We start from the raw sequence: 26,469 nt of genomic DNA, 5'->3' as shown, positions 1-26,469 counted from the left end.
TCAACATAATGTTATCATTCATGCCTTAGTCCTAGTTTGACGTTCGCCTAATGCGAACAATCCGTACTCGAGCGTGGTGAACGTAAAATTTCTAATTATGTCGTAAACCTTATTGAGAAATAACTGCTCCTCGACAATTTTCTTGTAACCGGGATTTAAATATTCTCTGATATTAAACCCTATTTTCTTAAAATATGTTACATATTCGTTTGATTTTTAAGTGATAATTTAAAAAGTGTCGGGTTATACTTGGTTTGTTTTATTGTTTTATTTTGGTAAGGCGTTTTCTTTTAACAATTTTGGTGGTTTATTCTTGTAAACTGACTAAAAAGCAGTACTCATTGATTAAGCCAATGATACGTGAATAAAATCTTTTTTTTTTTAATCTTTTATTTGTTTGTCGATGATTTGGATTATTATGTGCAGCGTATAACGGGTACAAGGCAAGCACGCGCAATAATTTTCAAACGACGATTTCTCATTCAAGCGAATAATTGGGTTAGTAAACAAGGGCCTGACCATGAACTTTATAGAAACCTGCCAAGTTTCGGGCAAGTTCAACTTTTTGTCGAATCTGACAGGGTTTTTTTTTTATTGCTTAGATGGGTGGACGAGCTCACAGCCCACCTGGTGTTAAGTGGTTACTGGAGCCCATAGACATTCACAACGTGAATGCGCCACCCACCTTGAGATATAAGTTCTAAGATCTCAAGTATAGTTACAACGGCTGTCCCACCCTTCAAACCGAAACGCATTACTGCTTCACGGCAGAAATAGGCAGGGTGGTGGTACCCACCCGCGCGGACTCACAGGAGGCCCTACCACCAGTAAACCAGTAACCAGTTTTTTTTTTTCTCAATTCGTGCCAAAGTCATTTTGCCTGACATTTAGCTGACCCTGCTTCGTTGTCTCTGTCTCGTTTGCTGAATTTGTCAATAAAATTCCGTTCCGAAATTGAGTAGGTATTTTTATTGTTTTCGATTCATTTCAAAGTAACAATAAAATCATTCGTAATACTCTAATGTTATCCTAATGTTAATTGATACAATTTTAAAGAACAAATACATGATTTCCTGATATTACAGCCTCATAACGTACCATAATACGTAACCAAAAAAACTTGTGGTTAACACTTTTTTCTGAAGGTGCAAATCACTTTGAAATTTGTCTTAGTCTACTTACATTGATTTATGTACGAGGGGATTTAAATTTTATGTGGAAATATGTTTCGCGAAAAATAAGAATAAAAAATCATTTAACCACTTTAAATTTGAACAACCATTCGCTTTTTGGCAGTCCATTTTTTTTCTCTACCTAAGCTGATACCCTTGAGAGGCTATTTAAACGTAACCTTAATTAGTCGGTGAGCTCACGGGGCTCAATCCGGGGTGATGCACTGATCCTAGCAAGAGCAGTGCTTCGCAGAATCTACCACCGGATCGGAAACGCGACCCACTGAGTAGATCACCCGGCGAGAAACTCAGTGGGCTGTGTCTATGGGTAAATTCGCTCATCGAGCCCTTCGTCGTAAGCGACGGGTTCGACGAGGACGGTGACCAGGCTGTCTTACTAAACTATGTTTTAATGGAAAAAGTAACGACGTCTGTAATTTGAAGAAGTTCTTTTGATCAATTGCTAATAGTTCGAGTTTTTTTTTATTAAAGACAGTTAGCTTAAATACCGTTAGCATACTGAAATGTAGTCACGCTCTGACCGGCTTGGGTCACGTGGTCGCTCGCTGCCAATTTTTTTAACGCGTTCACGGTACGAAATAGCAGGACAGGTCAAATTCCGGCCAAAGTTGACCTGCGATAAGACTTTGAGATAGGGCCCCAGTGCATTTATTGAAAATAAACCGTTCATTATTTTTAAATAAAAGTAATATGATTTGATTTTTATATTGTTTTTTTCTTAAATTTTTATAATTTACTAATTTTACTAATTTATACCATATTCTGAGTATGTACACACGTACGGAGTCTTCATTCCCGCAAAGAACCAAAGGGAAACGGGGGTGACTGAAAATCAGCGCTGTTCGATTTATCAACCTTGAACAGCAATAGCTGAGCCACCTCCTTTTGCCTTTTTCTCTTTTTTTTTGCTTTTCTTTTTTTTTGTATTTCATTTTATGATGTGAAAGGCAATAAATGATCTTTATTATTATTATTATTTTAAATTAGAAACAGTTACGCGCAATTAGGTTAAGGTCGCAAAGTCAGTCATACAACGATGTTATGTTTGTTGGATAATGTAACTAATAACAACTGTTAAAATGAATATTCACTCATTTATAAAGTCGTGCTAAGAGATACAATTCAATAGATAGACCACGTTTTCATGACCGACCTGTGGAAACTTAAGATATTTTTTTGTAAAATCGAATTAATATTAAAAATAAACCACCATTAATTCTCGAACAATGATGAAGACTGTAGAGGAGCATTTATTTTGATAAATCGATCCGCTAAATATTGTACAGAAGAATACGTTTAATTATTATCGTTTTCAAATCAAAGGAAAATGTATCTTATAATCGTTAAGGTTAGTTTGTTTTTGGGTAATGTGTACAGTTTCGTTTTGCCCTTCGAAGGATTGTACAGATTGGATGTAATACATTACAACGACTTTCACGCGAGGTAAGTTTTGTTTTTATTGCATTAAATAGGCGCACTCTTCAAATATGAATCGATATTTGACTATATCGATCATTCGTATTATTTGGCTCGATCGTATTATTTGTATCGAAATAAATCGATTACTAATTGATATCGATATTTCATTATTAATTTAGTAATCGATCTCTTTTATTAACAAGGCTGGCCAGACTCACGGCCCAATTGGTATTACGCAGTAACAGTAGTGAATGAGCCTACATCGAATTATCATTTAAATTACAGCTGTTCCGCCCTTCAAATGTTTTAGTTTCAGAATCTTGATCAACAGCAACGCGTACACCGACAAGCAGTGTCGTAAATACATTACTATACTTATTCAACAAAGTCGCTCTCTATGTTCCATAAATAATAATAATAATAAATAAATAAATAAATGTTTTAATATAAACAAGATCGCAACAGCGGGCTAATTACAGTCGATGTTAACACATCGAGTAATCTTTATAAAGTACTAGTCAAACGCGGCTCGCTTGACTGGCCGAATTTTTAAGCTATTGCATAGATTTAATCGCGGGCTTTGAGCGCGGCGACCGAATCAAGAAATTCCGTAACGAAAACAACCTAACACCTCCGCCTACCATGTAGCTCGTTCACACATTCACACGTTGCGCTTGTGTAGTGTTTGTGAATAAGCGCCCGGCGTGACGTCGCACTGCATGCGCATCATGAAAAGACTGCCCATCTCTCACTCGCGCGGTCTAGCTTATGAGTGTGAAGAGGACAGTTAATGTTTTGCTTTAGTTAATGTTTATAAATATAGCGTGGTCTTATTTTATTATTGTTTTAATATTAAATTATTATTGTCTAGTTATAATTGCATAAGTTGATAAAAAATGCTATGCAATAGCTTTACCGTGACAGTCCCCAAGTGCCACACGTGTTTTTATTTGAGTTTGATCCAGACGCTACCAAACTTCACAGGGAAATCTGCTAGCTAGAGAGATCACATGAAGGTTTCCTGAAAATTTCATCGAAATCGAGTTTTCAGAGTCTATAGGGAATGTACTTTCACATAAATATATAAATAGATTCTTAGTGCATCATAATATGAAAATACAGAAATAACTTTTTAAATCCGATATTTTTTTGCTTTTGGTATTGAAAATTGAAATTTTAGTGCAAATGTTTTCAATGACAAAATAATAATCAGAGAACCAAAAACCGATGAAGTTAAAGAGACATCCAAAGGTGACATAGAAAACTCCCTCCCTATGGCGCGTTGCAATGGATGTATGGAGATATAACACAAGTGGGGTTGGTATCAGACAGGCGGCTGGTCGTAAAACTCATACCAATTCCTATGAAGCATGATAAGAGGACATGCTGCACTGACCACACTTAATGTGGGATAAGAGCAAGAAGAAGAAGATATAGATAGGTTGTCGGGGCTGCATAGGACCTGGGCCGGACTTAAACTTAATGAACGCTAAACGCTCCTGGGCACCAGAAAAAAACCCGCCCCAATACTGGAATTTTTTTTAGATGAATAAAATGGCTAAACGTTTTAGTATTAAGGACTGTGAAAGGTTATATCGCTATCAGCAGCCGTGAGGTGTAACGCGTAACCGGTTCTAATTTGCTGAAACTAATTCAAATAAGTAATGAAACGAATTTACATTTTACTTTACCTTAAATTTTTTGTGGTGTATTCGTATAGAGTGATGACATTGCCACCGTTCAAATCCTGCAATACGAAAACATATTTTTTCATCATGCGTCACGATCATGGGTAAATTGAAAACTGTAGGTAGGATGCTAGGAGCAAATAAATCGGTCTACCCTCTTTCTTGAACGCAGTAAAAAATGTGGTAAGAACGCGTTAAATAATGTTTATTTAATAGTGTAATAGTGCTTATAATGTAGATAGCTACGAATGTTTCAACAGTTTGAATTATATTCATTTATTATTATTCAATATACCCATCGAAAAAGCTGTAGCGGCAACCCTAGCACATTGTCACTTGTACATTAACTGTATAATCTTTTCTTCATAGCTAATACTACTGGTGGTAGGACCTCTTGTGAGTCCGCGCGGGTAGGTACCACGCCCTGCCTATTTCTGCCGTGAAGCAGTAATGTGTTTCGGTTTGAAGGGTGGGGCAGCCGTCGTAACTATACTGAGACCTTAGAACTTAAATCTCAAGGTGGGTGGCGCATTTACGTCGTAGATGTCAATGGGCTCCAGTAACCACTTAACACCAGGTGGGCTGTGAGCTCGTCCACCCAACTAATCAATAAAAAAAAAAAAATTTTCGCCTATCGAAATTTTCTTCTCAGCTTAACGTAGCAATAATTTCAGATTCGAGGAGACTTCGGTAAACAGGCCGATATGCAAGTCTAATGATAGTGCCTGCCTGGGGGGGTTCCCTAGGCTCTACCACCACATCCAGACACTGCTAGTAGAAAAACCACATTCAATACTCCTGAACGCGGGTGACAGTTTCCAGGGAACTTTCTGGTATACGCTGCTCAAATGGAACATAACTCAAGAATTCATGAATATGCTACCTCATGACGCACATGTAGTGTATACAATATATTTCCTTTAATTAATTTAACTCATGAAAATGTTCGTTTGAAATCTCTAATTATAGTTTGGGAATATTTCGAGGTCAGGTATTGGGAGTTGTTAAAATATATTTGATGAGTCCGTACTAGATGAATTTATCATTCGTCATTCAAGTTTTTCATTATTGTCTTCATGTCTATCCATAGTTCAGTTCAGTGCTACCATATTATTATATTGCCTAAAAATGTAGCAGTTTTTGTTGTTTGTGAATTTTCGCAATGAACTTATGGCAATTAGAATTCATTAGAAGGCCATGAATATTTTTGAACTAAGCGGCCAAAGGCTGTACGCTCTTGAATACAGTGTCTATGTATTTTCAGGCCATAGGTAACCATGAATTCGACGACGGGCCAGAAGGTCTTGCGCCATACTTATCTGCTCTTAATGCTCCTGTCGTGGCAGCCAATTTGGACCTTTCCAAAGAACCTTCGCTACAAAATCTAACCAAGCCTCATATCGTGATCGAACGACAAGGCAGGAAGATTGGAATCATTGGCTTGATAACGACTGATACCCAGGTAGTACAATATGTCAAACATTTTGTGATTATCGTGACATAGTTAAACTCTATCTTTGAGGACGGATTTTTTGTTGTTTATGAAAATTACGACCGATTAATTTAATAGAGATCGAACAATTCAAGATTTTTCATACGCAATAAACAGAATATACCAGATAAATGCAGAATTGAATACGATAACAACATACTTACATATTATATCCGTGTAACGTGACGCCAATCGAGATAAAGATACACTAGAATCTGTTTTTACAAGTCGTGATCAAACGATTAAAGTAGGTAGTTCACGAGATTATGTAATATTGTCACTCGAACCATATTATATTTTGCTACTTAATTTAATGGCTTTGGTTTATTTTGAAGTTACATAGTTTTCCCTGTCAGAAATTGGATCGTTGTTGAAATTTTTGCATATGCGATATATTCAAAGACTCTTGTAGACTCGGTGAAAATAAAATCACGTAGCATTACTGAACATAGAATGAAAATTTCGTATTAAATTATAGTTATGTGTTTAGAGCTCAGTGAATATATATAACGACTATGGAAAGATATGATGAAATAATTGTAGGTAATAAAACAGAATTGACGCAGAATGATGATATGGCGGCAGGTCACAGGCACCACGTGTGACTCACACTAAAAGGGAAGATATATAAGACCTTAATAAGGCCTGCCGTGCTTGTATGGATCAGCTTGTTGGACCACTAAAATGGCAGATGAAGGGCGATTGTGTGGAGTAACAAGAATGGATAGAATACGAAATGAATATGTTAGAGGAAGTCTGAAAGTGGCACCTGTGACAGAGAAGTTGAGAAGTGCGCGTTTGAGATGATATGGACATGTGATGAGACGAAATGAAAATGAGATTGGTAAGAGAGTGTTAACTATGAATGTGTGTTGAAGGATATAGAGAAAGAGGTAGATCTAAGAAGAAATGGATGGATTGCGTGAAAGACGATATGTGTAAAAGGGGAGTGACCGAAGAAATGGTACATGATAGAGGAATATGGAAGGAGAAAACATGTTGCGCCGACCCCAGGGACTGGGGAAAGGCAGGATAATGATGATAGGGAAAGTTTTTACAGCACCTCTTTTTAATGTTTTACAATTCCAGATACTGTCCTTGCCGGGCAATGTGATTTTTACGGATCCATTCGAAGCCACGAGGCGGGAAACGGAAGCCTTGAATGAAAAAGGCGTTGATATCATCATACTTCTCTCACATTGCGGTCTTGAAGTTGACAAGTCAGTTGGTATTTTACTTATAGCTTGGCAGTAAAGTTTTTAATACAATTTAGGTTTCTAAACCATGTCTTAATGTTGGGGCTTTACGTTGCCTATAAAACTCAGGTAGGTATTCAGGGTTTTAAAGAGGAAAAGGCATACAAAGTTCCACTCAGTCACCAGAGTTTTATGAGGTTGGCAATGAAGAATACGATGGCGATGCGAAAATTGATCGACAAGAAGTTTTTATTTTTTTATTGCCCTTGTAGGCAGACGAGCATACGGCCTTCCTGATGGTGAGTGGTTACCGTTGCCCATGGAATTCAGCAATGCCAGGGGCAGAGCCAAGCCGCTGCCTACCGCTTAATACTCTCCAGAAGTGGACCAGAATTGTCGCAATGTTGAAATGTTTGAGAAACCTCAATGTCCAGTTTTGATAAATGACTGATAGTTTGGAACGTACCGTTTTATGAAGAAACGGTGTATTGAAAATAGATGATTAGTTTTTTTTTTAAAGAATATTTTCTTCAGAAATACTTTAGGTTTTTTGTCTATGTTTGGAAACTGAAAAAATGTTTTCATAAGTTCTATAGCGCATTTAAAATGGGATATGGCAGCGGTAGATTCAGATCATGAGGTATAAATACATATTTACTCCGATGCCATTATTCAGATAGAATTAGAATGAGTGGATAGGTAGACCTAATGCTAGTACCCTCAAGAGCTTAGCGTATAGGCGAACTCACGGTTTCTCAGTCTGGGAGACTTTGCTAACACTAGTTCTAGCAAGAGCAGTGCTTAGTTGCTTAGCTAACACTGGATCGGAATCGCGACTCCCTGAGAAGGTCGGTTGAGAAGCTCAGTGAGATTAGACAACAACTAACTTCGTTCAGTTCGTTTTAAACAGTAACATAAACACTGCATCAAGATTTGAAGGCCTAATTTGATATTTAATGTAGAAATCACATTTTATTCTATAATATTACTTTTGCTTTTCATATTTCGGTTCCGTGCTAAAAGTTTGATGTTTTATTTGACCTTTATAGCTGAAGATAATGACTAAGACGAAACATTGATAGCAATTTTAAATGATAACCTCTGTACAGAAATGCGCAGATTAACCAAATACATCACAGTCACAGATACCAGGTTACGTACAAAAATATGAGGCATCTTATTGTTCTGAGCACTGTCTAGGCGGGCTTTGGATAATCCGCCTATCGGGAAGCTTCGTAGGCGGTCGTAGCGGTGACGGTTTGACGTCTCGCAGGGTAGGGCGGCGTGAAGAGATGCACTCCGTCTAATAAGTCACCTTGGCACCAGCCTGCTTCGGTACAGTTTTGTATTGTCCGAGTTTAAGGTGACCCAGAAAAAGAGGTGTGCTCTTCGCCTTTCCACTTTTGATATGCTGGTCAATTCTAACAGCAATCGAGTTAGCACTTTTTACTGGTGGCACGACGTCTTGTGAACCTAAACGGGTAGATACCATCACCCTACCTATTTCTGCGCTCAAGTAGCGCGTGCGTTTCGATTTGAAGGGTGGAGTAGCGGTTGCCCTGTAAAATTTAGAAGTCATGTCTCAAGGTACATTTACGTTTTTGATGTCTATTGGCTCCGGTAACCCTTTAATAAAGGAAGGGTCATGAGATTGTCAAAAAAAAAAGCACGTTGACCCACGTTTACGTTACGTAACGGTTTTTTTTATTGCCCTAGCAGGGAGTCGACCATTCGGCTCACCTGCTGGTTAGTGGTTACCGTCGCTCATGGACGTCAGCAATTCCAGAGGCAGAGCCAAGCCGCTACCTACCGCTTAATACTCTCCACAAGCCTCGTTTGAAGAAGGACATCTCATAGCGTTCGGGAAACACCGTGGAAGGGAACTCATTCCAAAGTCGCCGTGGCCTAAAGGATAAGACGTCCGGTGCATTCGTGTTGAGCGATGCAATATTCCGCCATCCATTCCTGCAGTCGGATCTCGTACTATAAAAACAAAAACAAACAAAAATTAAACCAAATCAAAATTATTAAAATTAAAATTGTCAACTACTATGTAATTGTTAATGAGAAAGTATGGCGTTGTCATTATTTATTGAACCTTCCGCGTATGATACCTACATTCTAGTCTATTTATACACTTTTCATTAATTGACTTGTATCTGTTTTTGTATTTCGGTATAATCTGCACCAATTCCAAGACGTCGGCTTAATTTGCACGCGTATCAACGACCGATTACTATAAAAGAGTTTTATTACTTTAGTCTAATATCCCCATGAAGGACACTAGTATAAAAAAAATGGATCGTTTTAGTGTTCGTTGCGACTTGCTCTATAAGCGTGTTTTTCTCAGTTTTTCAATTATTTTTACTTATTCGATTAAAATATATGGCGGCAGTGACTTGGCTGTGCCCCAGACATTGTTTACGTCAATGAGTGACAGTAACCACGTACCACCAGGTGGACCGTATACTCGTCTGCCTACAAAGGCAATAAAAAAAAAAATATCTTTTGTTACATAATTCTTATCTGAAACACAATAAGACATTCGTAATTTCTTCTTTTTTTATATGACTGACATTTATTAGACATTCATATTAATATTTCAACAATTATTACTGTTTTATTTGTTAAATTTGAATCTTCTGGAACCTCTGGGTCTGCGGAGGGACTTCGGTTTCCTCTGTGTTTTGTGCCGTATGTTCCATGGGGAGTGCTCTGAGGAATTGTTAGAGATGATACCGGCATCTCGTTTTTACCATCGCACCGCCCGCCACTGGAGTAGAGTTCATCCATACTACCTGGAGCCACTGCGGTCATCCACAGTGCGTTTCCAGAGGTCTTTTTTGCCACGTATCATCCGGCTATGGAATGAGTTCCCCTCCACGGTGTTTCCCGAGCGCTATGACATGTTCTTCTTCAAACGAGCCTTGTGGAGAGTATTAAGCGGTAGGCAGCGGCTTGGCTCTGCCTCTGGCATTGCATGGGCGACGGTAACCACTCACCATCAGGTGGGCCGTATGCTCGTCTGCCTACAAGGGCAACAAAAAGAAAAAAATCTCAAAGTATATTTTCATTAGGTATTCTCTTTTTTATTATTATTATTATTATTGTATTTCATCTTCGAGCCGATGAATTGCCAATGTTATGTACGCCATTATTGTCACATGCATCAGGCCAGAAATTAAAAAGTTTAAGTTATTTCCAATGTTAAATGTTTGTGATGTGGCAGTATTTATTTAAATAAATAAATAAATTCGATTCAAATTGTCATTAAATCGTTCTCGAACCGTGTAGAAAGAGGGGCGTTTATTTCCACTGGGCTTCGTGTTTAATCGCACGTTTAAGTGTAATCTTTTTACAATTGGTTAAATAAACGACAGGAAGGAATTATTCTGTTGTCGCGCTCGCGAGATGTCTAAACGATTCCGACTATATAATGTCGCAGGGACTGGATTTGATTTGCGTTTGGAGATCATCATAGACTTAAGAACGTAAATGGTGCCATCCACTTTGAGAAACTATGTCGAAGTACCATTTGAATTGTGTATCACGGATGAGTGACTGCTTTGTGGGCAGAGTTGCCGTGCGGGCTTACAATTCGCTATACCACCGCTGCATGACTAAGGCTATGTAGGATTCATTTATAATCTATACTTCTATACTAATATATAAATCTACAGTGGTTTTTACGGATGTTCCGTTATAACTACTGAACCATGCATCCGATTGACTTGAAACTTGGTATCCATGTAGAAAATACATGTACTGAATGGTTAGGCTAATATTTATATGAGTGTTGGACTCCCTACACCAGTTGCGAGGGCGTTAATGATGAGAATGTTTGTGGGGCTGAGAAATAATTTTAAATGCCCAGCGAAGCGGTCGGGTACAGCTAGTATTAATATTATAATAATAATAATTGGAAACAAATCACGCGCGGACATCCGCCCCCAATTTAGGATTCCCTATGTAATGGGTACCAGAGACTGACATACATACTTATATACGTCTAAATATATACACATATATAGTATTTAGTTTTAAATGTCTACCTTTATACTTGTTTAGTTGAACTGTACAGGAATGTAACTCGAACAAACTAAAATAAAATATATTTTCAAACAGCGGAGTGATTATGAATTAGGATTTTATTGTCTTAAGTATGTCTTGCCACGTACCATCCGGCTATGGAATGAGCTCCCCCCACAGTGTTTCCGCGGAGCGCTATGACATGTCCTTCTTCAAACGAGCCTTGTGGAGAGTATTAAGCGGTAGGCAGCGGCTTGGCTCTGCCCCTGGCATTGCTGAAGTCCATGGGCGACGGTAATCACTCACCATCAGGTGGGCCGTACGCTCGTCTGCTTACAAGGGCAATAAAAAAAAAACATTTAAAATATAAATTAATTAAGCCAGAGGATTGTGGGATTGCAAGCGATTTGAGCATTCTCCTTTTGCATGTGGAAGGAAAGCTTCGCGGTAGATTTATTTTAAATCTTCTATACATTTTTTACGTAACTGTGAATTTACTTCCAAACTGTATATCACAAAGACGCCTTTTTGTGTATCAAATATAATATAGATGTTCCCGAGAGACATCTAAAAATACATTGTGTGAGTAGGTACTTAACTGCACTAGAAAAGATTTCACGCCAGAAATATATATGGGGCAGGGGTGTCCAACTAGATTAGAACTAAGATCTACTGTCTACTGACGAAACGCTCTGCGATCTACCAATGACATTCCTCGAAATTTAATGAAACAATGTAGTTCAGTATACAAATAAGCAGGTAGTATATTTTATTTTATTAAATATATTAAAATAAACCTGAAATTATATAATACTAGCGGCCCCCTCCGGCTCCGCTCGGGTCGTTAACAAAAATTTCAACGATATTTGCCGTTGTTTTATTTTTTTAAATAAAAGAACACTTATTGCGGCATACCTATAATAGTTACACATATGCTGTCGCGATACTTTTTGTAAATAATAATCTGTTCTACAAAGTCGTAGTACATTCTTTTATTCTATCATCAATAGTTTTCGCAGGGCACGCGATGAAAAGAATATTTTAGGTAATTTTTTTACACCTTGGGTTACATTATTAGAGTTTTAGTAAGGATCCCTAATTTTTTTCAAAAAATATTATAACCTATGTCACCCGGGAATAGTGTAGCTTCCAAACAGTGAAAGAATTTTTCAAATCGGTTCAGTAGTTTCGGAGCCTATTCAATACAAACAAACGAACAAATCTTAAATTCTCAATAATATTAGTATAGAAAAGAGAAATATTGTGTAGAAGAGAGCATAAATAATGTGACGTAATGGTCATTAACAAATGATACAAGATGAAGATGATGCGTGTATGATTATGATTGGTGATTACGTTGCGCACTCTGTTCTATGTATTTATATTTTTTGTCTTGCCACGATCGACTGAACTAATAGCCACGATCGACCGGTCGATCACGATCTACCGGTTGCCCACCCCTGATATAGGGGAAGAGGAATAAACAATAAGAGCGATTTAGTAAATTTTGAATTCGGCTTATTACAGACAATTAGCCCGCGAACACGGAAAATACATCGATATAATAGTTGGAGGTCATTCGCATTCTCTTCTGTGGAATGGACCAGCGCCCAGTGGGGAGGAAGTCGCGGGGCCCTATCCAGTACTCGTCGAAAATTCTGCTGATGAAAAACACAAGGTATATAAATAATTTTCGTTTTGTTTCATTCAGATTTTACGCCCTAAATTATCATTGAAATTAATGAAATTTTCTCTACGGCTTCATTCGCCTTGATAGTTCGATGACACGTTAATACCAGTGTCAATATCATGTATAATATGAAAATCTATATGAACTAGTGGCCCCGCAATAGTCGAGATTCGACTATAATTAATTGAAATGATAAGTTTGAACATTATTATGGTTCTATTGTTACAGATTTCCCCAATGCTATAGACAAATACTCGTAATATTAAAGATAAACAATATTAACCTACTTTCAATTTGACTACAGACTTTAAGCAATAACAAAAGTTTGACAATAAACAAAGAGTATATTATTATGTGTGTGTGTCAAATACATGGTAGTGTGTGTAATGTTTTCTTTATTGATTTAATGTATTTTTAATCCATAATTTTTAAAAAATATTAGCATTCTGCACTTCTTCTCTATATTCTCTATAAGTGTGGAAAATTTCATACTCCTCCGTCAGCGCAATTTTTGTAAAAAGCGGGACCAAATTTTTTGCTTCACGTATTAATATATAGATAATCAGCTATATATTTGTTTGACCGTTGTATGGACTGTGACTATGTTTGAAAGGTTGCGGTCCCTTTTCTCACAAAATAATTGATTGTCTGTTGTTGACCTTGGATAGTGAAACGCTCACAGCATTCACCTTTCAGTACAGATATTTTATTTTCGTTCAATGCTTCTTACTATTTGTGGTTGGTTTTTTACGTAACACAAAAAAGTTACACAATCAACTAATCGAAACGGATTTGTATCTAAATTTAAACGATCCGGAAATGAATTTAAAACTTTCTATACATTTTGTGGTTGTTATTGAGCGTGCTATGAGTCGTCTTATACCCGATCCTGTAGACCGAATGGTAAACAGTCGACGTCGCCCTAAACACGTCATTACGGATCCTCCCGATCCATTAACGGTGCTTTTAGGCACCACAAGCACCAGTCATCGTTCTCGTCGAACCCGTCGCTCGACGAAGGGCTCGACGAGTGAACTAACCCATAGACACAGCCCTCTGAGTTTTTCGCCGAATCTTCTCAGTGGGTCGCATTTCCGATCCAGTAGTAGATTCTGCGAATCACTGCTCTTGCTACGGCCAGTGTTAGCAACACTCCCGGTTAGAGCTCCGTGAGCTCACCTCTACGTCAAGGAGAAGCTGAAATAGCCTCTTAAGGCTATCAGCATAGGTAGGAAAAAAATTAGTCGTCTTGCTTGTTTCTGCCGCGAAGTAATTATATGTTACAGTTTCTAGAGTAGCACAACCACTTTAACATATAAACACAAACTACAGCTGTCTTTTTTTGTTATAGCTTAGTTAGGTGGACGAGCTCACGGCCCACTTGGTGTCAAGTAGTTACCGGAGCCCATAGACATCGACAACATACATGCCCCCACCGATCTTTAGACATTAGTTCTAAGTCTCAGTTTTGTTTAGTACCATAGATGGGCAGTTGTATTTGGCTTTTGGGTCTTTAAAAAACAGGTGGGCTAATTTATGTCCGTTTGTTGATAAGAATGGAAAAAAATCTTTTTCCTAATATTTGCTGGCCAGAAGTGACATCTTTGTATCAGGAGCAATTAATACTTATTACTGAGACAATAAAATTCATTTTCAGGTATTGATCGTGCAGGCCTCGGCTTTTACAAAATACATGGGCAATTTATCAGTTTATTTTGATTACAAAGGTGACTACGTTCAATGGGAAGGGGGCCCGGTGTTTTTGAACAGATCTATTCCGGAAGGTTCGTTATGTATCATTTTTAATACGCTTTTTTTAGCTTCAGACGTATGTATGTTAGTATGCATGTTTGTAACGGAATCTTTGAACATGATTTTGACCCTCTTCAAAAAGTCGGATTAACTCGAAATTTGGTATTCTTATTAAGGACAGATGACAATAAAAAAAAAGAGAAAAAAAATTTGAAATATTTAAGTTCAACTAAAAAATGAAAAATAAATAATAGTTTAAAAAAACTAACAAAATACGCTTTTATAGAAAATCCAACTAAAAAATAAATTTTAATAAATTCGAATTGAAAATAGTGTAAGAAAAAATGATTTAATTGTAAAAAAAGCGTGGGGTGCATGGTATCGGTAGTTATAAATATTTTATAAACAGATATGAGTAGAAGGGCTATTTTGATAATATCCTGAAAGGCGACCCATGCTTTTTTACAATAAAATATTTTTTTCTTACACTATTTTTAATTCAAATTTACTAAATTTTATTTACTGTCGTATTTTATTCGACAGACAGTCGACTTAAAATCCCACGTGTGGTCATAATATTATTTAACAATAGAGGCAGTTCATAACTTATCTCTGAAGGCTGGATCATAGGTTCCAACTTGAATTAGACTGAGTATAGCTTGATTAAATGAAGCGACTGTTTTTTTTATTTAATAAATAGACTTCTTATTTCTTATTTCAATAATTCACTGTACTTTTATTTGAATTGTAAATTCGTTTAGCGTTCACCTGTTCAAATAAATCTGATAAACGCGTTTTCAATGTAGCGTTTTATTACGTTGTATTTTTATTACTTTAGAGTTGTAGAATAATTCACGGTACATCAGCTGTTCAATGGAGCTTCAAATTGAAATTAGTATCTGACACGATCCACCCATAAACTTTTTAAGACTCTGAATTAATGCAATCAAAACGTATTTTGATCTATCTATTGGTTTAGGTACCTACGGAAATATCATCATGTATCTGTATTCCGTCTCTGTAATGTCAAGTGGCTACAAATTTGCCTTCACCTTATACTTACCCGACTGTGACAGGGCAACGCCAAGCCGCCGTCGCCCGAAATATGTTTTTTTTTTGCTGCTTATATCGGTGGACGAGCTCACAGCCCACCTGGTGTTAAGTGGTTACTCGAACCGTGATAGGGGGGGCACTGGAGAGGCATGGAGTGCCCCTCTACCTCCGCCGGCTGGTTGGGTCCTATTTGGGGGCCAGGTCGGTCGTATGTACCGGGTACGGTGGGACCCTTCATCGTTTTCCGGTCGTGCGTGGTGTTCCGCAGGGGTCGGTTCTCGGCCCCTTCTTGTGGAATATCGGGTACGACTGGGTGCTGAGGGGCGCCCTCCTCCCGGGCCTCCGCGTTATTTGTTACGCGGACGACACGTTGGTCGTGGCCCGGGGGGATGATTATAGGGAGTCTGCCCGTCTCGCCACAGCGGGAGTGGCCCTCGTCGTCGGAAGGATAAGGAGGCTGGGTCTCGACGTGGCGCTCAATAAATCCGAGGCTCTGTGGTTTCACGGGCCGCGGAGGGCGCCACCCGTTGACACCCACATCGTGGTTGGAGGCGTCCGGATAGGGGTCGGGGTGCAGTTGAAGTACCTCGACCTCGTGTTGGACAGCCGGGGGGCTTTTCGTGCTCACTTTGCGGAGCTGGTCCCCCGATTGATGGGGACGGCCGGTTCTTTGAGCCGGCTGCTCCCGAATATTGGGGGACCGGATCAGGTTGTGCGCCGTCTCTACGCGGGGGTGGTGCGATCGATGGCCCTGTACGGTGCACCTGTGTGGGCTGAGCCGCGCAACCGGGCCACTATGGCTCGGTTCCTGCGCCGGCCGCAGCGCACCGTTGCCATCAGGGTCATCCGCGGATATCGCACCGTCTCCTTCGAGGCGGCGTGTGTTTTGGCGGGGACGCCGCCATGGGAGCTGGAGGCGGAGTCGCTCGCTGCCGACTATCGGTGGCGCAGCGAGCTTCGTGCTCGGGGCGTGGCGCGTGTCCCCGAAAGTGAGCTGCGGGCGCGGAAGGCCCATTCTCGGCGGTCCGTGCTCGAGTCGTGGTCGAGGCGATTGGCCAACCCCACGTGGGAGCTACGGACCGTCGAGGCGGTTTACCCGGTCTTTGATGACTGGGTGAATCGTGGCGAGGGACGTCTCACCTTTCGCCTGGTGCAGGTGCTGACCGGGCACGGATGCTTCGGGAAGTACCTGCGCCGGATAGGGGCTGAGCCGACGACGAGGTGTCACCATTGTGGACACGACCTGGACACGGCGGAGCATACGCTCGCTGTCTGCCCCGCTTGGGAGGTGCAGCGCCGTGTCCTGGTCGCAAAGATAGGACCTGACTTGTCGCTGCCTGGCGTCGTGGCGTCGATGCTTGGCAGCGATGAGTCATGGAAGGCTATGCTCGACTTCTGCGAGTGCACCATCTCGCAGAAGGAGGCGGCGGGGCGAGTGAGGGAAAGCTCTCCTCATTACGCAGAAACCCGCCGCCGCCGAGCAGGGGGTCGGGACCGGGGTCGTATCCGTGACCTGGCCCCCTAAGAGCTAGGGGTCCCACCCATTTTGTGCGGGGAGAGACCCAGACGTGGGGTGGCGTGCTTTGCACGCCCACCCGCAATAGGAAGCCGGGTGATGGTAGACCGCGTTCCCCCGACCGCTCTGGGGGAAGGTGTAACGCGGCGCCTTCAAAGCGGGCTCTCGGCCCGCTGAACGAGGGAACCGGTGGTCGTGTCGCTGGCGGCCACCGGTCCGGCGTCCGTGGGACGGTGGGATAGATGTAATGTGCTCTGCGTCAACCCTGTCCCGCCGTTTCAATAGCCCCGACTGGGCTCCGGCCCGGTCCGAGGTAGGGCGCCGGCTGTGAGCGGCAGGAGTTTTTAGTGAGGTTCAACTCCCACATACCCCACCTGCCGCGCGGGTGGGGATCCGGCGATTTTCTCCTGTGGAGATAAAAAAAAAAAAAAAGTGGTTACTCGAGCCCATAGACACCTACGACGTAAATGCGTCACCCATCTTGAGATATAAGTTCTAAGGTCTCAAGTATAGTTACAACGGCTGCCCCACCCTTCAAACCGAAACGCATTACTGCTTCACAGCAGAAATAGACAGGGTGGTGGTACTTACCTGCGCGGGCTCACAAGAGGTCCTACCACCGGTAATTACGCAAATTATAATTTGAAACAAATTGAACATTTGTGGAGTACGTATTTCATTAGAAAAATTAGTACCCGCCTGAGATTCGAACACCGGTTCGAATCTCAGGTCGATGTCGAGGTCTTATCCTTTAGGCCACGACGACTACATAATTAAATGTCTTGTCGGATACCCCGGATTCTCGTGGCCGAGGCCTCTTAAGCGCCGGTTATCGTCCTCGTCGAACTCGTCGGTTACGACGAAGAATTTGACCAGCAAACTGACCTATAGACACTGCCCACTGAGTTTCTCGCCGGGCTTTCTCAGTGGGTCGCGATTCCGATCCGATAGTAGGCTCTGCGGAGCACTGCTTTTGCCAGGGTCAGTGTTACTAACACTCGCAGTTTGAGCCCTGTGAGTTCACCTACACGTTAGAGCGAAGCTGAACCAGCCTCTCAAGGCAATCAGCATAGTTAGGGGGGAAAAAATTGTTGTGTTGACCGCGGTAGCTCCCTCTAGCAACACCCCTACCCCCCGCTTTATTCCATCTTGGACGAGGATCAGGTGACCAGAGAGAGTGCAGGAGAGTCGTTTAGTGAATGGGCTTCTACCATCGGCCATCGAGTTCCATATATAACGCAAGCCCCCTGAGGCGCAGGAACTAAACAGACACATAAGTGAATTTTAGTGTCGAATGTTTGTTTACAGATGAAAATATAAAGGCCAAACTTGAACCATACGCTAAAATCGTGCACGATGCTGAAAACGTGCCGATAGGGAGCAGCTACAAAACATATCACTTCGAAGAATGCGTGTACGGTGAATGCGCTGTTGGAGATTTGCTAGTCGATGGATTTGTGGAATGGGTAAGGCGCTCAACAATTATCATTCGCAAAAAACTGTAGTGGTCTAAACTGAGATTCGTTTGCATAACATTCTCGTTATTGTTTTGTAATTTAATATTTTTTCTTGGAGTATAAAAAAATTTCTTGTGGTATTAAAATAGTTATTTGCATATTTTTATGCATGCATAGTAGACATATAACAGTAAAATAAACAAAAATGATTTTACATGTAAAAATACATATATAGTATCATAAAACCAAATATGTACACTGGTTTCAAATGGATAACCCCTGAACCCAATAGAACCCCTGAAGTCCTTACGGATCCATCAGATCCAATAACCTTTGCATTAGACACCTTCAGCTCTAACACTAGGAGCAGGTTCAGGGACCTCGGTAACCGTACTCGTCGAACTCGTCAAAGAGTTCGCCGTGCAACCTAACCCATGAATCAGTTCGCTGAGTTTCTCGCCGGATCTTCTCAGCGGGTCGCGATTCCGATCCGGTAGTAGATTCATTCGCGAAGCAGCTATTCTTGAGCTGCTAGGTCTCCTTCGGAGGCGCTCGGGTAGCTGTTAGCAAATCCCACCCCTCTTGGCTGAGCCTTTGCTCGCCCACCTGTCCTGGTGAAACTGGAAAGGCCTCCAGGCCACCAGTAATCCTTCAATAATAAATCCTTCAATAAACCCCTGAAGCCGTAATATTTCTAGAACGCCAACCTCTTTACTGGGAAGGAAGTAATTTAATAGGTATCAATTATAGGGTTAAAGTCTAAGTTATATAGGATAGAAGGGATTTCAAATTGAAAATGTTTTTAGCGGTAGACGTAATTACTCAAACATAGAAATTTATGGTCTTATTGGGGTGGGGTGGGGGGTCTTAAGGGGTGTTGTACGAAGACTATTGTTTAAATGGGTGGACGAATTCACGGCCTACCTAGTGTTAAGTGGTTACCGGAGTCCGTAGACGTAAGCGCAACGTAAATGTCGCCACACACCTTGAGACATGATTTTTAAGGTCTCAGTTATTTCAGTACAACGGCCACCATACATTCAAACCGAATTCACATTGGGAAATTGGCAATCCTCTTATGTAAGGAGCTAATAAAGTTCTACTGACTTGTTAATGTGACACTAGCCACAGGAATGATGCTTTTGATCGCCAAAGATATCCCAGCAAAATATTTGGCATTTGAGGCCCGCTGTATGATGCAGAAGATAAAACTATCGAGTGACCTTTTAAATACGAAACATTACATTTTAAATACGAAAATACGAAGCATGTCTCATGATTTTCTTTCGTCACGCACCATTTAACTCCGTTCGACGGTTTTTCACTTCTGGCTGAGCCTTTGCTCGCCCACCTGTCCTGGTGAAACTGAAAATGCCTCCGGGCCACCAGTAGTAATCCAGTAGTCAATCTTAAAAAAAAAAGATTTTTCACTGTTTAGGAAGAGAAAAAGCATCACCGATTTATCCTTCGGGGTCTTTGAAAACCACTGTTTTTTCAGGGCAAAACTAAATCGGGTACCGACAAGGAGTTCTTGTCGCTTATGCAGCGTGGCAATATAAGGGCTTCGATAATGAAAGGCGGTAAGTGTTGCGACGATCGTTTATTAGCAAAATTGAGTAGTTAAAATGGACTTGTCAGTCGTATACTAGGTTTTTGTTGGGGGAAGGCTTGGAGATGCCAAGAGATCGTTGATGTTTAATCAAAAGGCTTGTTAAGGTCTGTTGTAGTTGATACTTTCTGATGGTTTTTCTATGTGTTTGGATCTCCACAATGAAACCATTCTGGTGGTAGGGCGTAATTTAAGCCCGCATTGGTAGGTAGGTACCATAATCCTGCCTATTTCAGCCATTGTATTGTAAAAACTGAGACTTAGAACTCATGTTTCGAGGTGGGTGGTAGGGTTTGTGTTATTGGTGTCTATTGAACTCCGATAATTACTTAACACAAGTTAGGCCGTGAGCTCATCCACCTATATGAGCATTAAAAACATTGTAACAAACTTAATTAACCTGATCTGCATATATATCTCTATATATTTATGTAACAAAATATAAGTAATTTTGGACAACTTCTAGTCTTGTTCTTTTGACCTAATATCCCAACAAGCATCACCGAGATAAAATAATAGTTCCGTTGGTTTTGTGTTTAGGGATTTATTGATAGCACATTGTGCTCCTAAAACTTATGATGGAGTGTCGAATTTCCAGATATAACCCAAGGGGCTGTCTTCGAGTTGTTACCTTTCAATGACAAAATGAAGACTTTTGAGTTACAAGGGAAGTACATATTAGAGGCTCTGGAGAGAGGCGTCAGCGAGGCTTGGGGATACAAGCCCTTCAAAGGTCCATGGCTCTTGCAAGTCTCAGGTAATAATTTATCTTCTTCGACCCGTCTCCACCCAATGCTTTACCCGATTTACTGACGGTGGGACCTCTTGTGCGTCCGTGCGGGTAGGTACCACCACCCTGCCTATTTATTGCCGTGAAGCAGTAATGCGTTTCGCTTTGAAGGGTGGGGCAGCCGTTGTAACTATACTTGAGACCTAAGAACCTATAACTCAAGGTGGGTGGCGCATTTACGTTTTGATGTCTATGGGCTCCAGTAACCACTAAACACCAGGTGGGCTTTGAGCTCGTCCAACCATCTAAGCAATAAAAAAATGCTGAGTGTAGGTCTCTTCGAATGCACCCCATTCTTTTCGGTCTCTTTCGCATCCAGTCCCTACCAGCCACATTGACCAGGTCATCGGTCTACCTCGTTGGCTGTTTGCCCTCGTTACGACGTCCAGTACCAGGTCTCCACTCCAGTATTTTTGTACCCCACCAATTTTGTCAGTGCGACGGTATATGTGGCCGGCCCACTTCTAGTTTTAAGAGGATTCTTTTTTGTTAAATACGTTTTTTGTGCTGTCGCAGCTCATCGGCCCCACACCCCCCTAAATAAAATTGTATTTTACTGATTGCTATTTAAATATTAAAAATATTGAAAGATAGTAAATAAACGTATCCGGTGTTTTGTTTCAAGGCTGGAAAAAAGAATTGAACGAAGACGACCGTTCACCGGGAGTGGTCGTTTGTTAATGCCCTTCTTAAAATACCGCCTATTTCTGCCGTGAAGCAGTAATGCGTTTCAGTTTGAAGGGTGGGGCAGTCGTTGTGACTATACTAGACTTTAGAAATTATATCTCAAGGTGGGTGGCGTATTTACGTTGTAGATGTCTATGGGCTCCAGTAACCACTTAACACCAGGTGGGCGGTGAGCTTGTCCACTTATCTAAGCTATATAAAAAAACACCTCGAAATGAACTCACTGTCGTATTTAATTTAGTAGATATGTCGGGGTTATCTGGGTCTGGTGTTAATGCAGGCTATAAATAATCTTTATTCGAAGTTTCATCCAAATCTCCTGGGTCATTGTTCCGTGATCGAGCAAACAAACATTCAGGCACGCAAATTCATACAAATTTATACCATTTGTCGCGGCGCCTGACTCGTTTAGCACAGTAAGCTAGCCAAAAAGTCATACCAGAACATTTACTACTGCCGGCACCGCGCGCTGACAGCATTCAACAATATTCTTAAGATACCTCACCATAATCATGATTGGACAAGATCCTTCCTCTTCGAGAAAGGTTACATTCAATATATTCATCGACGTGCAATCAGAACCAAAGCATTGTTAATTGTAATTAAAGCAAGTAGCAAGAATTCAATTGGTTTTATTATAAACGCAATAAAGTCACAGTGTCTCGCGTAGACACAGTTACTTGTTAATGCCCGTTGCGCTTGGCTCGTCTTAATAACCATATTCGTTGGTATTTTATGCGGGATTTACATTACGAAATTAGTGTCATGCACGTTGAGCTCAGTTTCACGAAAGTAGTTTCGATATATGCAAAAGTTCTTCTTCTCAGTCGTATGCACTCTTGGCAGAGTGGTCGCGGTCATCACTTGGGTTGGTGGTGCGCTTCACCAGACGTCGCCATTCCTCGCGTACCGCGGCCCTTCTTGTGCACTCGTTAACGGGACCGTTTAGAGCTGCCTTTATTTGGTCGGTCCATCGTAACGGTGATCTGCCGCGCGGTCTTGTACCCTCTATCATGCCCTGCACCACAAGGCGCTCAACTGAGTATGCAAAAGTAGTTTCGTTAAAAAAATAGTGTCGCGAAATCCTATATATTTTGCTATATTCAATGTAGCTAAAGAAATGCTTATATACCTATAAACATAAAAAAAGACTATCAAGAAAAAAAAAGCTCTTCTTAGTGGAAAAAGGATCTTCTTAGTGGGGCACGTTTCCGATCCGGTGGTAGATTCTGCGAAGCACTGCTCTTGCTAGGGTTAGTGTTAGCAACGTTCCCAGGTTAGAGCCCCGTGAGCTCACCTACTCGCTAGGTGAATCTAGTATAACCCCTCGAGGTCTACTAGTCGACTAGAATAGGTAGGGAAAAAAGCTGCGACATATAAACAAAATTTTTATATCAATTCGACTTATGATTCAAAAGATCAAAAGTAATAGCCACCAGCGCCCCCCTATCCGGTGCTAACGTACTATATTATGTTCTTCGGAGTGGTCATATCAACTTTTATAAGTGTGCAAAGTTTCATTTCCTAATGGGTCTCGAGTTTTATGTGAACACACATACGTTATATCTGCTATAATATATAAAAATACAGTGGTTTTTACGGATGTTCCGTTATAACTACTAAACCATGCATCTGATTGACTTGAAACTTAGTATCCATGTAGACAATACATGTACTTAATGGATAGGCTAATATTTATATGAGTGTTGGACTTTCTAATAATAATGACAATAAATAATAATGCCCAGCGAAGCGGGCGAGTACGGCCAATCTGCTATAGATATAGATATTCATCAAGTTATATGTAATTATTGTTTTTTAATATTGTCAGGTCTCCGTGTCACATACAATATTACGCTACCAGAAGGTAACAGGGTGACCTCAGTTGTCGTCGGAAAAAACCAGACACCGTTGGACGTTGAGAAGATGTATAATGTGATTACTACGTCATTCCTGTGTGATGGCGGCGATGGATTCACGGTAAATTTTTTTATCTTAACATCAGAATCACGTGGTCTATGAGTTTCCTGGTGTTTCTCTTCAAGACTTAACGCCTAGACTTCACTTTTTAGTTTAATTATGACTTGTAAATTAATAATGAAAAACGCAGAGTATTTTTGTACGTTAAAACTTTCGCGTGTATTCCCGAGTTCCGGAAATACAAACAAACATAAATACATTATTTTATTGCATTCATAGACCGGGCTCACCATGGCCCATCAGAGCACATAAATATCACGAAGTGAATGTCGCCACTATGAAAGAAGAGTTTGAAGTATCTATTGAAATCCGTACAATTAGTTGCTTCCTAGCAGAAATAGGCAGGATTCTGGTACTTAACTCTGTGGACTCACAATACGTCCTCCAACCAGTAAAAATACACATCTATTTTCATGTTGTTTTGTCTTTGCTCCCAATAACCACTTAGTGCGGGGTAGGCCGTGAGAAGTCATTCACCCGCTTATGAATCGATTGATTAAGAGATCACCAATGAGGCGTTCTCGAGATATTAAGGCTTCGTCAAACAGAACGCGTAATTAGCGCGCGTCAGAGCGCTAAACTAACGGCGCGCTATGACGCCGAGATGTGTTGTACTACTATGGTAACATACCGTCAAACAGAGCCCCAGCGCTATAAGTATGCAACGCTCTGTCGCGGCGTAAGGACGCTTTGACGTCAGTCGTTGTAATTTTTTACAAATTTTATTTTAGCGTCCGAGTGAATGTGTATTAAAATACTGGATAATGCCCGAAAAATTGATAGAATTAGTTAGGAAATACCCATGTTTATACAATGCCACATCTGAATCACTCGACATCTTGATACTTGTAAATTTTCACACTGCTATCGAAAGGCACTATGATTTGGCGTTACGCTGCGTCAAGGAGCGTTGGGCTCATCTAGTCAATTTGTGTGACATGTAAAGAGCGCGACGTTAAAAAGCGACGCTACAACGCTATTACGCAGCGCTAAGAACGCGTTCTGTTTGACGAAGCCTTTATAGGGCTGGAAATTATTTTTAGATGATCAAAGACCATAAGAAGAATGAAGTCGTGGTGGGCCGTGACCAGCAGGTTTTCCGAGCCTACGTCGAGAAGCACTCACCACTCAGCGTTGAAACTGACGGTCGGATAGTGATCAATGAATAACCAAAAAAAAAAACACTAAATAAAGTTAATGTAATTGTTTTCAAATAAATGAATACTGTGTACCTAACTGTTGTTTTTAATACGCTTTTATTAGCTTCAGACGTATGTAACGTTAGTATGTAACGGAATCTTTGAACATGATTTTGACCCCCTTCAAAACGTCGGATTAATTCTAAATTTGGTATACTTATTAAGGACCGAAGATACTTTAATCTTTAAAAAAAATATTGAAAAAATTGAAATTCAACTAAAAAATGAAAAATAAATAATAGTTTAAAAAAAAAAACTAACAAAATACGCTTTTATAGAAAATCCAACTAAAAAATACAAAATAAATTTGAATTAAAAATAGTGTAAGGCAAAATGATTTTATTGTAAAAAAAACGTGGCTAGTTTCTTTAAACTATTACACAATTCTACAAAAAAAAAAAACGTTCTTTGTCCTATCGCTTATACTAGGTTTTTCCGGTTAATTATTCACAAAAACGAAAATAAAATACCTTTTTTTGGTATGAAGTTAGCTTTTGTGATAGTTATAGTAATAATACTCATTTAAATTTTTTTATAAATTTTAATTAATTTTAATACTTTCAAAAAAATCGGGCTATGAGAATGGGGTGTTTACGTTTACACATTGCCACTAGATGGCACTCGAGTCATAAACAACGATCAGGTGTTTTGTACGAGCCCAGAAAAACTTAAAATGCCACGAAAGTGTAAATACGATCCTGATGCATTTTGTTTCATATCTGGTCAATTTATTAAAGTAATTTATGGGACCTACTACTGTAGTTTTAATTTGGTCGGTCCGTCGTATTGGCGAGCTCCCGTGCTCGTACCTGTTCACCCTTCTCTGTTCGACGAGAATTTCTATATACTAGTGGGCCCGCAGTAGTCGAAATTCGACTATAATTAATTGAAATTATAGATTAGAACATTATTAAGGTTCTATTTTCATAGACAATTATACTTCTTTAATCACAGATTTCGCCAAGACCACAGACAAATAATATTAAAGACAAACAGTATTAACCCATTCTCAATTTGACCACAGACTTTAAACAATAACAAAAGTTTCACAATTGACAATACACAAAGAGTATATTTTTATTTATGTGTTGTGTCAAATACACTATGGTAGTGTGTGTAATGTTTTATTTATTGATTTAATGTATTTTCAATGCATAATTTAAAAAAAAAAATTATCATTCTGCAGTCCTTCTCTATATTCTCTATAAGTGTGGGAAATTTCATACTCCTCCATCCGCGCAATTTTCGTAAAAAGGGGTACAAAGTTTTTGCTTCACGTATTAATTTCTGTGTATCATCGCAAAACGTGTCTGAAGAAATCCACCATTCGAGATTGTATTATAAAAAGCAGACATTGCTTGATCCCCAATTCTTAAAGTAACGAGATGTTTGTACGATAAACTCAATCCAAGAAACCCCAAGCATTCTTCTCCAGCACCACATGCCAGAGCGTCTATTTTCATCCTTTTCACTTCTAGCACAGTCCACGTCTCTGTAGTTTGTAGAAATGTGGAGAATTTCAATGTACTAACGAGCCTGATCTTGGTCTTGTTGATGTTTTTATTTCTTCACGGTTTTCTCAGCCTGTCCATAGTCGACCTAGTGATACTGGTAGAGAGGTAGGCAAAAGAACACAACGATCAGTGATTGTCGTTATGTAAAGAAAGAACGTATTCGAGAGAAAAAATGTTCTACGGGAACAAAAGAACTGTCAGTCTA

The 26,469-nt window shown here is 40.2% G+C and overlaps 1 protein-coding gene across 13 annotated transcripts; it reads left to right on the top strand.

The window, feature by feature from the left end:
• LOC149501308 (apyrase) lies at positions 1–24,787 on the top strand. Of its 13 annotated transcripts, none has more exons than XM_089733686.1 (12): positions 1–82; positions 2,517–2,636; positions 4,975–5,197; positions 5,565–5,762; positions 6,882–7,042; positions 12,545–12,695; positions 14,365–14,491; positions 18,337–18,494; positions 19,984–20,065; positions 20,693–20,851; positions 23,403–23,551; positions 24,595–24,787. In XM_089733686.1, exons 2-12 carry the CDS (start codon positions 2,521–2,523, stop codon positions 24,718–24,720), a joined length of 1,650 nt encoding a protein of 549 aa, XP_089589812.1. In that variant the 5' UTR covers positions 1–82; positions 2,517–2,520; the 3' UTR covers positions 24,721–24,787. The 13 variants fall into 13 exon arrangements, with proteins under 13 accessions (XP_089589812.1, XP_089589819.1, XP_089589814.1 ...); XM_089733693.1 differs by having other exon boundaries at positions 5–82; positions 6,882–7,012; XM_089733688.1 differs by having other exon boundaries at positions 26–275; positions 2,480–2,636; positions 6,882–7,012.
• Positions 24,788–26,469: the final 1,682 nt, after the last annotated feature.

This window comes from Bombyx mandarina, chromosome 16 (assembly GCF_030267445.1).
Source record: "Bombyx mandarina strain Sakado chromosome 16, ASM3026744v2".
NCBI classification, from domain to species: Eukaryota; Metazoa; Arthropoda; class Insecta; order Lepidoptera; family Bombycidae; genus Bombyx; species Bombyx mandarina.
Note: the sequence above shows the minus strand (reverse complement) of the source record. Positions and strands in the feature narration are given on the sequence as shown.